At 45.9% G+C, this 12615-nt stretch overlaps 1 protein-coding gene across 2 annotated transcripts in view; it reads right to left on the reverse strand.

Annotated features, from left to right (window-relative positions):
- Positions 1–12615, reverse strand: part of eif2b3 (eukaryotic translation initiation factor 2B, subunit 3 gamma) — a 48304-nt gene that overhangs the window by 19547 nt on the left and 16142 nt on the right. For both annotated transcript variants that reach the window (XM_062993909.1, XM_062993910.1), the window contains 3 exons: positions 9706–9817; positions 2277–2366; positions 390–523 (listed from right to left, as the gene is read on the reverse strand). In XM_062993909.1, coding sequence (XP_062849979.1) covers positions 390–523; positions 2277–2366; positions 9706–9817 — 336 coding nt within the window. The remainder of the gene's footprint in view (positions 1–389; positions 524–2276; positions 2367–9705; positions 9818–12615) is intronic.

The following is a 12615-nucleotide window of genomic DNA, read 5'->3' on the forward strand; positions in this document are numbered from 1 at the left end:
TGTTTTCCAGAGGTAGTAAGCTAGCGTAATTCACCACCGCGCTACCCCCTTTTGCTGCCAATCGGCTGACTCAGCTTTACTAACACGCTGGTGCTCTGCTGCGACGTGCATACGTATACGATGCTGCGTTTCAAACGACGCTCTTACTTCTTACTTGTATCCGGCTTGGAACCAGTACTGAGATCGCACTGACAAGTGCACCTGACAACGCCCAGGCCGTTTCAGCCATCCCTCCCCACTCTGCTATTCACCCAATCACGTCTGTGCAGATTCCCGATTAGCCGATGAGATTGGAACCAGTGATACGTGGATCTCTACGGTTGTAGGCTGGCATACATTATGCTGCAGAACTGATTATTTCTAACTGTAGGTAGGTAACACAGACTTACCCAGGGAAGCGTTGCCATCTTTTCTTTTTACGTTTTGATCCGAGTGCTCCACATCTTTTTTGGAGCTCGGGATTTTGGAGAACTGCTTGCGCACCAAATAGGGCACCAGCTCCCCACGCAGAGAAGAAATGCACCTGCGGGCCCAAAATGATCCAGATAAATTATATCTATATCGATTATTAAAACCACCTCCTTGTTTCTACACTCACTGTCCATTTTATCAGCTCCACTTACCAGATAGAAGCACTTTGTATAACTGTTGTCCATCTGTTTCTCTACATACCTTTTTAGCCTGCTTTCACCCTGTTCTTCAATGGTCAGGACCCCGACAGAGCAGGTATTATTTAGGTGGTGGATCATTCTCAGCACTGCAGTGGAGTTTTCAAATACCGTGTCCACTCACTGTCCACTCTATTACACACTCCTACCTAGTTGGTCCACCTTGTAGATGTAAAGTCAGAGACGATCGCTCATCTATTGCTGAGGTTTGAGTTGGTCATCTTCTAGACCTTCATCAGTGGTCACAGGACGCTGCCCATGGGGCGCTGTTGGCTGGATGTTTTTGTTTGGTGGACTATTCTCAGTCCAGCAGTGACAGTGAGGTGTTTAAAAACTCCATCAGCGCTGATGTGTCTGATCCACTCATACCAGCACAACACACACTAACACACCACCACCATGTCAGTGTGACTGCCGTGCTGAGAATGATCCATGATCCAAATAATACCTGCTCTGTGGTGGTCCTGTGGGGGTCCTGACCATTGAAGAACAGCATGAAAGGGGGCTAACAAAGCATGCAGAGAAACGGATGGACTACAGTCAGTAATTGTAGAACTACAAAGTGCTTCTATATGGTTTTTTAAACTCAATGCCACTCCCAGAACCAATTGTCGAGTTTCAAGGTACCACTGTATCTAGATTTTCCTCATCCTTAACAAGATGAAAATAATGGCACAATTAGGAGGCCGAAAAGGACGACTGTGCCAGCGCAGGGGTTGAAAGGGGTACAATACAGAGTACGGGCCAAGTTTCTGCGAGCCTCTAAGCATGGCTCCCCATGTTCACCCTCAGGCTTTGGTTCATTTACTGCCAAGATCAGCATTTCCATCTGAATGGCACGAGAGAAAGAAGAGCATTGCTCTCCTCCGATACTGTGCGCCTCAACAGCCTCAAAATTGATTGAAGGAAAGAATGAGGCGGTGAGAATAACGGAGGAAGAGGTAGCAAACGAGGATGAAGAGGGGCAGGTTTGAAAAGGAAGGTACAGAGCACTTTATTAGGTACGCCTATCTGGTCTGTACATCAACTGATTTTTTTTTCTCCTTATGCATTTTTCCTCCAGAATTTAGTCCTATCCAATGACACACCCCCTCCGACAGGTGTACTTTTCACCTGTACGAGGTGGGTTCGTATGGGGAGTCACGCACCGATCTGCATTGATCTCTGCGGCTGAAGTTGCCTCAGCAGTTCGGCAGCCATCGTCCCGCCCCTTACAGATACGCAGCCAATCGTTCTTTTGGTCGAAAAGCGCCATCAATAGCACCAAGGGTCTAAGAAGTCTGAACGTTATTGTGGTGGTCAAAAATGCCAAGGGAGAGCTCAGACAACCATAAAGCTCTCAGGAAGAGCGTTGTAAACGTACTTAACACCTCCCAGGAACCCTCGAATAACTCGGAAAACACCCTACCACTCGGCCGACACCTACCCAGAAGAAAGTCAACGTTTATTTAATAAGACTGTCAAATTATAGAGTTCTACAGCACCGTTATGTCGTTGAGTTTCCACACGCTTGATAATAACCATTATAAAAAGAGAGGCGTAGACGACAGCGGGCGAGCCAAGAGAGACGTCAAGGTCGTAATTCGCGCTGGGAAATTCCCGACTTACTTGTTGTCGACTAAAAAGTCAATCACGGATCTCTTGAGGCAGTACAGGTGGGCGTCTAGAAGGCCTGTCTTGATGTGCATCCTGGGATGTCTGAGACGGAAAGAGAAAAAAAGAGACAGACAGACAGTCAGACAGACTAGTAAAAACATCAGAGCGAAGTATTCGGCACTGAAAAACAAAAACAATCCAGATTTGGGAGACGGTGGTGTTCCAATATCAGACTCGGTCTTCCTCTCGGCTCGGGTCAGATACGTTCTAATTAGACCGCAGGGCTCGTCTTTACGCTGCACGTGGCCTTTCATTTTCCGTTCGCTTCCATTCCTGATTGGCCCGTTCAAAGCAGCGCATGAGGGTACCGGCTTAACGTGGGTAAAAAATAAAGGTGGTGGGTGAAGGGAGCAAAAGCTCTAGGGATCAAATTGCAAGGTGACATGAAGAGAGTGCTGATACGTCTGTGGATCGCCACCGAACTCCATACACAAATTCTCCAAGTCTGGCCTGGTCTGCTCTCGTATTTCAGGGGTCTGGTCTGGGTACCAGACTTGGCACGGTACGTGGCACATCAGATGCCCTTCCTGGCGCAACCATCCTATTTCTATCTAGACTTACATTTACATTTTCTGGCATCCAAAGCAACTGACTATTGCCAATTGACTATTGACTAATGCCAACTATTGAATACAATTTGAGCAACTTGGCATTGGTGGGATTTAAACCTGCAACCTTCTGATTACTAGTCCAATATCTTAACCACTGCCCTACAGAAGAATATAACATTTTCGGCATTTAGCATATGTTTTTTTATCTGAAGCAACTTACAATATAAAGTTTAAGCAATTGAGGGTTAAGGGCCTTGCTCAAGGGCCCAACAGTGGTGATCTGACAGTGGTGGGGTTTAAACCAACAACCTTCTGATTACTTATGATTCAAAGTGACTTACAGTATACGATCTAAGCAATTAAAGTTAAGAGCCTTGTTCAAGGGCCCAACAGTGGTCACCTGGCAGTGGTGGGGTTTGAACCAGCAACCTTCTGATTACTTCTGATCCAAAGCGACTTGAGGGTTGATGGCCTTTCTCAAGGGCCCAACAGTGGCAACCTGGCAGTGGTGGGGTTTGAACCAGCAACTTTCTGATTACTTCTAATTCAAAGCGACTTACAATATAGTCTAGGCAATTACGAGTTAAGGGCCTTGCTCAAGGGCCCAACATTGGCAACACTAGCCTGGCAGTGGTGGTATATGAACCAGCAATCTTCTGATTTCTTTTGATCCAAAGCGACTTACAGTACACAGTCTAAACAATTAAAAGTTGAGGGCATTGCTCAAGGGCCCAACATTGGCAACACTAGCCAGCCAGTGGGGGTATTTGAACCAGCAACCTTCTGATTACTTTTGATCCAAAGCAAATTACAGTATACAGTCTAAGCAATTACGAGTTAAGGGTCTTGCTCAAGGGCCCAAAAGTGGCAACCTGGCAGTGGTGGGGTTTGAACCAACAACCTTCTGATTACTTCTGATGTGAAGCAACAATTAAAAGTTAAGAGCCTTGCTCAAGGGCCCAACTGTGGCAATCTGGTAGTGGTCGGGTTTGAACCAGCAGCATTCTGATTACTTATGATTCAAAGCAATCTACAGTACAGTATATATTCAAAGCAACTGAAGTTTAAGGGACTTGGTTAAGGGCCCAACAGTGGCAACCTGGCAGTGGTGGGGTTTGAACCAGCAACCTTCTGATTATTTCTGATCCAAAGCGACTTACAGTGTACAGTCTAAGCAAATTGAGAGTTAAGGACCTAACTCAAGGGCCCAGTAATAAGAGGCAATCAGAAGGTTGTCCCCCCCCTGCCCGGTTGCAAGTGTTGGGCCCTTGAGCAAGGCCCTTAATTCTCAATTGCTTAGACTGTATACTGTAAGACGCTTTGGATTAGAAGAAATCAAAAGGCTGCTGGTTTAAACCCCACCACTGCCAGGTTGTCACTGTTGGGCCCTTGAGCAAGACTGGCCCTCAATTGCTTAGACTGTATACTGTAAGTCGCTTTGGATTAGAAGTAATCAGAAGGTTGCTAGTTTAAACCCCACCATAGCCAGATTGTCATTGTTGGGCCCCTGAGAAAGGCCCTTAACCCTCAGTTGCTTAGAGTGTACACTGTAGGTCGGGAAAATGCACTGTAAGTGCACCGGCAGCAACATTTTTGCCCGCGATGGGCTCAAAAGCAATTGAGAATTAAGGGCCTTGCTCAAGGGTCCAACAGTGGCAATCTGGCAGTGGTGGGGTTTAAACCAACAACCTTCTGATTACTAGTCCGTTACTTGAGCAAGATCCTTAACCCTCAATTGCTTAGACTGTATACTGTAAGTCACTTTGGATCATAAGTAATCAGAAGGTCGCTGGTTCAAACCCCACCACTGCCAGGTTGACACTGTTGGGCCCTTGACCAAGTCCCTTAACCTTCAATTGCTTAGAATGTATACTGTTGATCGCTTTGGATTAGAAGTAATCAGAATGTTGCTGGTTCAAATTCCACCACTACCAGGTTGCCACTGTTGGGCCCTTAAGCAAGGCCCTTAATTCTCAATTGCTTAGACTGTATACTGTAAGTCGCTTTGGATCAGAAGTAATCAGAATTATGCTGGTTCAAACCCCACCACTGCCCGGTTGCCCGCCACTGCCAGATTGCCACTGTTGGGCCCCCTGAGCATTCAAATTTCTCGAGTCAGGCGTAAAAGAAGCGAGGAGTGAAAATGAGCGAGCGCAGGCGAGGGGGGGTGATGTTTTGGAGAAAGTGCCCGCTTATCACCTGTCGCCAATTTGTGGCGGATAAAGAAGCGAGGGTGTAGACGAGAGGGATCTGTAAGACATTCTCCAACTGTAAAATCAATTCAGGGGTCAATTAAGAGCACATGTGCAGCGCGTTTTCGGCCGCCGGGGGGCCCAGCGTGTGCGCGGCTGCACAGAGCTACCGGCCTGTAGTGGCATCTTGGCGGGAATTTTTTTTTACTTTTTTAAATTTAACGGCAGGAATTGTATTAATATTGCGGATGTTATTTAATTATAGAAAATTCCAGAAGAAGTCGGTTAAAAAAATCTAGTGAGCTGCCTTGCTGCCTACTGCCTACCTGGGTAGCTGCCCAAATAGAGAGGATTCTAATAAGACATTACTTATAAGGCAGATTATTTAGACGCACTACTTAGACAGCGATTACCAAGATAATGTCAACGCAGTTTTCTCTTACTAAGCTAAAACAGTTAGCCTCAGGCCATTCAAACCAATGAGCTGAAGCGGCACAACACGCTAGCATGTTAGCTAACATCTCCCTCTGTGTACCGTGCAATAAGAATGGCCACTCAGGTGGCACACCAGAGCTGGGATTTCAAATGCATCGTATCGAATCTCGGCTCCGCCATCCGACTGGGCTGGGCGGCCACATGAGCAACGATTGGCTGTTGTTCGGGGATGGGATGAGCCGGACCAGAATTACGCCCTCTGCTGGCTGATTGATGGCACCTGCGCAGAGTCGAGGAATAATGCTGATCAGGGTGTGGCTCTCCGTGCACAAAGCTGATCTGCATATGAACTCGCCTCGTGCAGGTGAAAACAGGCAGTCGGTACTGCACACGTGTCGGAGGGGGCGTGTGTCAGTTGCGAAGCTCTTCAGTCAGCGGTGGAGGGTTGTATCGGTAGAGGAAGGAAAATCAATCAGAATGTTGCTGGTTCAAACCCCACCACTGCCAGGTCACCACTGTTGGGCCCTTGAACAAGGCTCTTAACTTTAATTGCTTAGACCGTATACTGTAAGTCACTTTGGATCAAAAGTAATCAGAAGGTTGTTGGTTCAAACCCCACCACTGCCAGGCTAGTGTTGCCAATGTTGGGCCCTTGAGCATGGCCCTTAATTTATAACTGCTTAGACTGTATACTGTAAGTCGCTTTGAATAAAAAAGCATCTGCTAAATATATTCTTCTGTAGGGCAGTGGTAAAAATATTGGAGTAGTAATCAGAAGGTTGCAGGTTTAAATCCCACCAATGCCAAGTTGCTCAAATTGTATTCAATAATGAATGTAAGTTGTTTTGGATGCCAGAAAATGTAAATGTAAGTCTAGATAGAAATAGGATGGTTGCGCCAGGAAGGGCATCTGATGTGCCACGTACCGTGCCAAGTCTGGTACCCAGACCAGACCCCTGAAATACGAGAGCAGACCAGGCCAAGGCTGATCCGCATATGAACTCGCCTCGTGCAGGTGAAAAGAGGCAGTCGGTACTGCGCACGTGTCGGAGGGGGCGTGTGTCAGTTGCGAAGCTCCTCAGTCAGCAGTGGAGGGTTGTATCGGTAGAGGTAAAGCGTAATGCAATCAGGGTAATTGGATATGTCTAAAATAGGGGAGGAAATTAGGGGAATAGGGGAAATAAACAATAAGAATTTATTTACATTTAAAAAGAACTCTGTTTGTTGCTCCACAGTCATCCACCATATTTAGGGGTCTGGTCCAGGTTCCAGACTTGGCACGGTACGTGGCACATCAGACGCCTCTCCTGGCTCTGAACAAGGCTCTTAACCTGGCAATGGTGGGGTTTGAAGCAGCAACCTTCTGATTACTTCTAATCCAAAGCGATTTACAATATAGTCTCTGCAATTACGAGTTAAGGGCGTTGCTCAAAGGCCCAACATTGACAACACTAGCCTGGCAGAAGTGGTATTCAAAAGAGTCTGTGGGCCATGTTTGCATATTTGACCTCCATCTGGCCCCCAACAAGAAAAGTTTGGACCCCCCTGCTTTACGGTCATTGGATGCTTCAACATTACTAGTGAGGAATACAAGCAACGAGCCGCAAAACAATCAAAGCAAATCGAATATTTCAATTGTTCCGCAGGCTTCGCTTGAGAAAATTCCAAGTAGTGGTGGGCGATATAATATCGTTCACGATAATACCGGTATAGTTGTGAAGTCGATATGATTTTTGCCATATCGCGATATTGTTAGCAAAAGTGCGTCACTCGCTTTCAAGCGTGTAACAGTGAAATAATGAGGACGAGCTAGTCCCTACAAGGGGAGCTACATCACTAGTGTGGAAGTTTTTCGGAAGCTCAGACTCCAAACAAAGGACTGTAATTTGCAAAATGTGCAAAAATACGATGACGACAAACGGTGGCAACATCACATTTATTTCAGCACCTAAAGCAAAAGCACCCGCGTGAGTAGGAGGAGCGTCGGTCACTGCGTGAGTCCGAGAATGATGTGTGGCCAAAAACTGTCAGTGAACGAAGAGAATACACAGGTTACTACACAGGTTACCATCTGAGAACGTTTAAAACACCAAAGCGCTAAGCGGAACGCTTTCCTTCACATATGAGCATGGAAACTGAATCACTGAGTCAATAAGTCAGAAACGACTCTCTTCAGATGAATTATTCATTGGAATCGAATCAGAAAACTGTGCTCTTATCTGTGGTAAAGATTCATTCGTGTCGCTGACTCTGTGGGCAAACAACTCCGATTCAAGAGATTCAGATGTATGAACCAATCAGAGCTTCGAATTTAGACTTTGGGGCGGAATTTCAAGCTCTCTCTTCATTGGTTGAGAGAGATGCTCATTTATTTGAAGTAAAACGGAGAGTATAAATCTGCTGGTTTGTTTAATATAAATGTTGTCAATATGAATACAAATACAGCCTGTAAAAATACAAAATATAAACACTGTTATTAGTCAGAATTTATCACAACTACAATGATTTGTGTTTTTAAGAGAAATTATAAACAATATAAGGTAAAATACGGGTAGTGGCCGGCCATTGTACTTTAAGTTTACATTATATCGTATCGTATATAGCTACTTCTCAAAAGCATATGGAGATATGAGTTTTTTTAGCCATATTGCACAGCCCTACTGGAAGTGATGCTTAATTTAATGTACATTTAGTAACAGTGTGTCTGCAAAACAAAAGTGTTTTTAAAATAAACTTTTTAATAAAAGTGTTGTCATATATCGCGAGTGAATATCGTTATCGCAAAAATATCCCAAAATATCGTGATATTATTTAAAGGCCATATCGCCCACCCCTAATTCCAAGGTACGGAGCGCTCGTTCAAAGAAAAGACAAGAGAGAGTGAAGAGAAGAAAAGACGAGCACTGAAAAATTCTCCAGTGGCCCGGGGAGGGTGGAATGGTAGAAAACAGGCGGCTCTTGTGAGGGGCCAGCGGTTCTGGGGGCCCTTTGTTTTTATTAGCCGTCCCTCACGAACACAAGGTCGTGGTCGTGTGAGGCCCGAGGTCTGTTCTGTGGCTGTTTGGCGGGTTTAAGTAGCTCAAGGGTGATAGCGGTGCCGAAAGGTGTTGAGGTCTAGACGAATAGAATCGAATTCACGCCGTCACATGGCATTTGTAATGAAATAAAGTAGACGTAACGTGTGTATGCATTTAGCCATGACATTAAAACCACCTCCTTGTTTCTACACTCACTGTACATTTTATCAGCTCCACTTACCATATAGGAGCACTTTGTAGTTCTACAATTACTGACTGTAGTCCATCTGTTTCTCTGCATGCTTTTTTAACCTGCTTTCATGCTGTTCTTCAATGGTCAGGACCATTGGACCACCACAAAGCAGGTATTATTTAGGTGGTGGATCATTCTCGGCACTGCAGTGACACTGACATGGTGGTGGTGTGTTAGTGTGTGTTGTGCTGGTATGAGTGGATCAGACACAGCAGAGCTGCTGGAGTTTTTATATATCCAGTCCTGAAACCAATCCCAAAGGCAAACGCTCAGCTTCTAAAGCTAGATCAACTTACGTATTTAGTCCCAATTAATACTCAACATATTATTAAAGCAAACGTTATGGGCACTCGAGTGGCACAGCAGTAAATTACGCTAGCACACTATCTTTGAGATCCTTAAATGCAATCGTCTGGTTGGGAATCTGCACGGACATGATTGGCTAATGTCCGAGAGAAAAGGATTTGTAGCATCTTGGTCTACAGTGGGCACAGGTTCACCCGAACAAAACAGTTGGGGGGGGGGCAGCCTTCATTTCCCTCCAACTGTCCAGTTTGGGTGAGCCTGTGCCCACTGTGTCCTTGGGTCTGTCATGCTCCCGAGAAGAAGGGTGTCCGAATTCTTAGATGCCTTAAAATGCTGCCTACTGTGGTGCCGTATTTCGAAGTGATAATCTGACTGAATGAAGAGGGAGCATCCGATGCTTCCTTAGCAGTGAAGGCAATCCCAGATGTGGAGCAGCCAACTGAGTTCGTCATTTATTTGCAAATTCGGGTTTGTCAGGGACAGTTTAACCATTTTCGGGACACAGAAGGAAATGTTAGCTGGCACGCTAGTCCAGTCCATTGGTTTGAATGGCCTGAGGCTAACTGACGGCAAAGCAGGGCCCCACCCAGTACACGTATGCCATTTCTAATGAAGTGTACTACTTACTTGCGCATGATGGACTTCTTCACCTCGAGGCCTTCGTCCATGTCGGCCTCGTTGGACATGAAGAGAAGCCGTTTCCCCGTCCCGTCCACTCCAACGAAGTCCCGCTGCTCACCTGCATCAATGTGACCTCTGTTAGTTCATTACCGCCACTCAAACGTACAGCTACACAGTGCGTTTGTGTTCCGATACCAGCTGGATTGGCGGTGCCAGGAAGGGAACGGGCATTTATTACGACTCATTAAGTGAAGCATCAAAGCAGCATTTCTAGCGCTGGTTGAGAAACGAGCCAAAATAATAGGAACACCCGCTGATAGGTACAGTGTATCACAAAAGTGAGTACACCCCTCACATTTCCGCAGATATTTAATTATATCTTTTCATGGGACAACACTGACAAAATGACACTTTGACACAATGAAAAGTAGTCTGTGTGCAGCTTATATAACAGTGTAAATTTATTCTTCCCTCAAAATAACTCAATATACAGCCATTAATGTCTAAACCACCGGCAACAAAAGTGAGTACACCCCTTAGTGAAAGTTCCTGAAGTGTCAATATTTTGTGTGGCCACCATTATTTCCCAGAACTGCCTTAACTCTCCTGGGCATGGAGTTTACCAGAGCTTCACAGGTTGCCACTGGAATGCTTTTCCACTCCTCCATGACGACATCACGGAGCTGGCGGATATTCGATACTTTGCGCTCCTCCACCTTCCGCTTGAGGATGCCCCAAAGATGTTCTATTGGGTTTAGGTCTGGAGACATGCTTGGCCAGTCCATCACCTTTACCCTCAGCCTCTTCAATAAAGCAGTGGTCGTCTTAGAGGTGTGTTTGGGGTCATTATCATGCTGAAACACTGCCCTGCGACCCAGTTTCCGGAGGGAGGGGATCATGCTCTGCTTCAGTATTTCACAGTACATATTGGAGTTCATGTGTCCCTCAATGAAATGTAACTCCCCAACACCTGCTGCACTCATGCAGCCCCAGACGATGGCATTCCCACCACCATGCTTGACTGTAGGCATGACACACTTATCTTTGTACTCCTCACCTGATTGCCACCACACATGCTTGAGACCATCTGAACCAAACAAATTAATCTTGGTCTCATCAGACCATAGGACATGGTTCCAGTAATCCATGTCCTTTGTTGACATGTCTTCAGCAAACTGTTTGCGGGCTTTCTTGTGTAGAGACTTCAGAAGAGGCTTCCTTCTGGGGTGACAGCCATGCAGACCAATTTGATGTAGTGTGCGGCGTATGGTCTGAGCACTGACAGGCTGACCCCCCACCTTTTCAATCTCTGCAGCAATGCTGACAGCACTCCTGCGCCTATCTTTCAAAGACAGCAGTTGGATGTGACGCTGAGCACGTGCACTCAGCTTCTTTGGACGACCAACGCGAGGTCTGTTCTGAGTTGACCCTGCTCTTTTAAAACGCTGGATGATCTTGGCCACTGTGCTGCAGCTCAGTTTCAGGGTGTTGGCAATCTTCTTGTAGCCTTGGCCATCTTCATGTAGCTCAACAATTCGTCTTTTAAGATCCTCAGAGAGTTCTTTGCCATGAGGTGCCATGTTGGAACTTTCAGTGACCAGTATGAGAGAGTGTGAGAGCTGTACTACTAAATTGAACACACCTGCTCCCTATGCACACCTGAGACCTAGTAACACTAACAAATCACATGACATTTTGGAGGGAAAATGACAAGCAGTGCTCAATTTGGACATTTAGGGGTGTAGTCTCTTAGGGGTGTACTCACTTTTGTTGCCGGTGGTTTAGACATTAATGGCTGTATATTGAGTTATTTTGAGGAAAGAATAAATTTACACTGTTATATAAGCTGCACACAGACTACTTTTCATTGTGTCAAAGTGTCATTTTGTCAGTGTTGTCCCATGAAAAGCTATACTTAAATATCTGCAGAAATGTGAGGGGTGTACTCACTTTTGTGATACACTGTATTTGTTAACAAACTCATGAGGGCCAAATTGATCCGTCTAGACGTCTGGGTTGAAGTATCTCCAGAACATCTAGAGCTGGGAGGCTGGGCACATGCGCTTCGTATTAGTGACTTTTGGGACCTGCTGGCACAGGACTCCTCCAGACGCCTTGTACAGTCCACGTCTCTGTAGGTCAGACCTGTTCTGACTGCATATTAGATGGTGGTTCTAATATTTTGGCTCATCGGTACTTGTTGAACCAAGCGGGTGGGCATTAATATGGAGGGTCCACCTGATCGGCCAGGCCAGTGGCTGAACAGACCCAGTCGGCAATCCTTTATTACGACTCATTAAGTGAATCGTCAAACCTTTCCAGCGCTGGTTGAGAAACAAGCTACTGGTTAGCCAAAATAATAGGAACACACTCTGATGGGTCAATATCATTATGCCCAGACGACTGGGTTGAAGTATCTCCAGGACATCAAGAGCATTCTCCAAGATGGAGTGGACGTCCACCTCCAACATCGATGGAAGAACTTGAAGGACCTGCTGGCAATGTCCTGGTACCAGATACCACAGGACTCCTCCAGAGGTCTTGCAGGGTCCATGTGACTGCATATTAAACGGGTGGTCCTAATGTTTTGGCTCATTGGTACTTGTTGAACCAAGCACCCATGGGCATTAATATGGACGGTCCACCTGGTCAGCGGTGTAACAGACCCATTTGGCTGTGTCTGATGGAGGAAAGGCAGGAAGAAGACTTCTCATCATCAAACAACATCAACAGTCAATCCTTTATTACGACTCATTAGGTGAATCATCAAACATCTCCAGGACATCAAGAGCTTTCTCCAAGATGAGGTGGACGGCTGGGCACATCCTACGATGTACTGTAGGATGATCTACCTCCAACGTCAAAGGACGAACTCAAAGGACCTGCTGGAAATACCCTGGTACCAGACACAACAGG

Source organism: Trichomycterus rosablanca, chromosome 4, assembly GCF_030014385.1.
Source record: "Trichomycterus rosablanca isolate fTriRos1 chromosome 4, fTriRos1.hap1, whole genome shotgun sequence".
In the NCBI taxonomy this organism is placed as follows: Eukaryota; Metazoa; Chordata; class Actinopteri; order Siluriformes; family Trichomycteridae; genus Trichomycterus; species Trichomycterus rosablanca.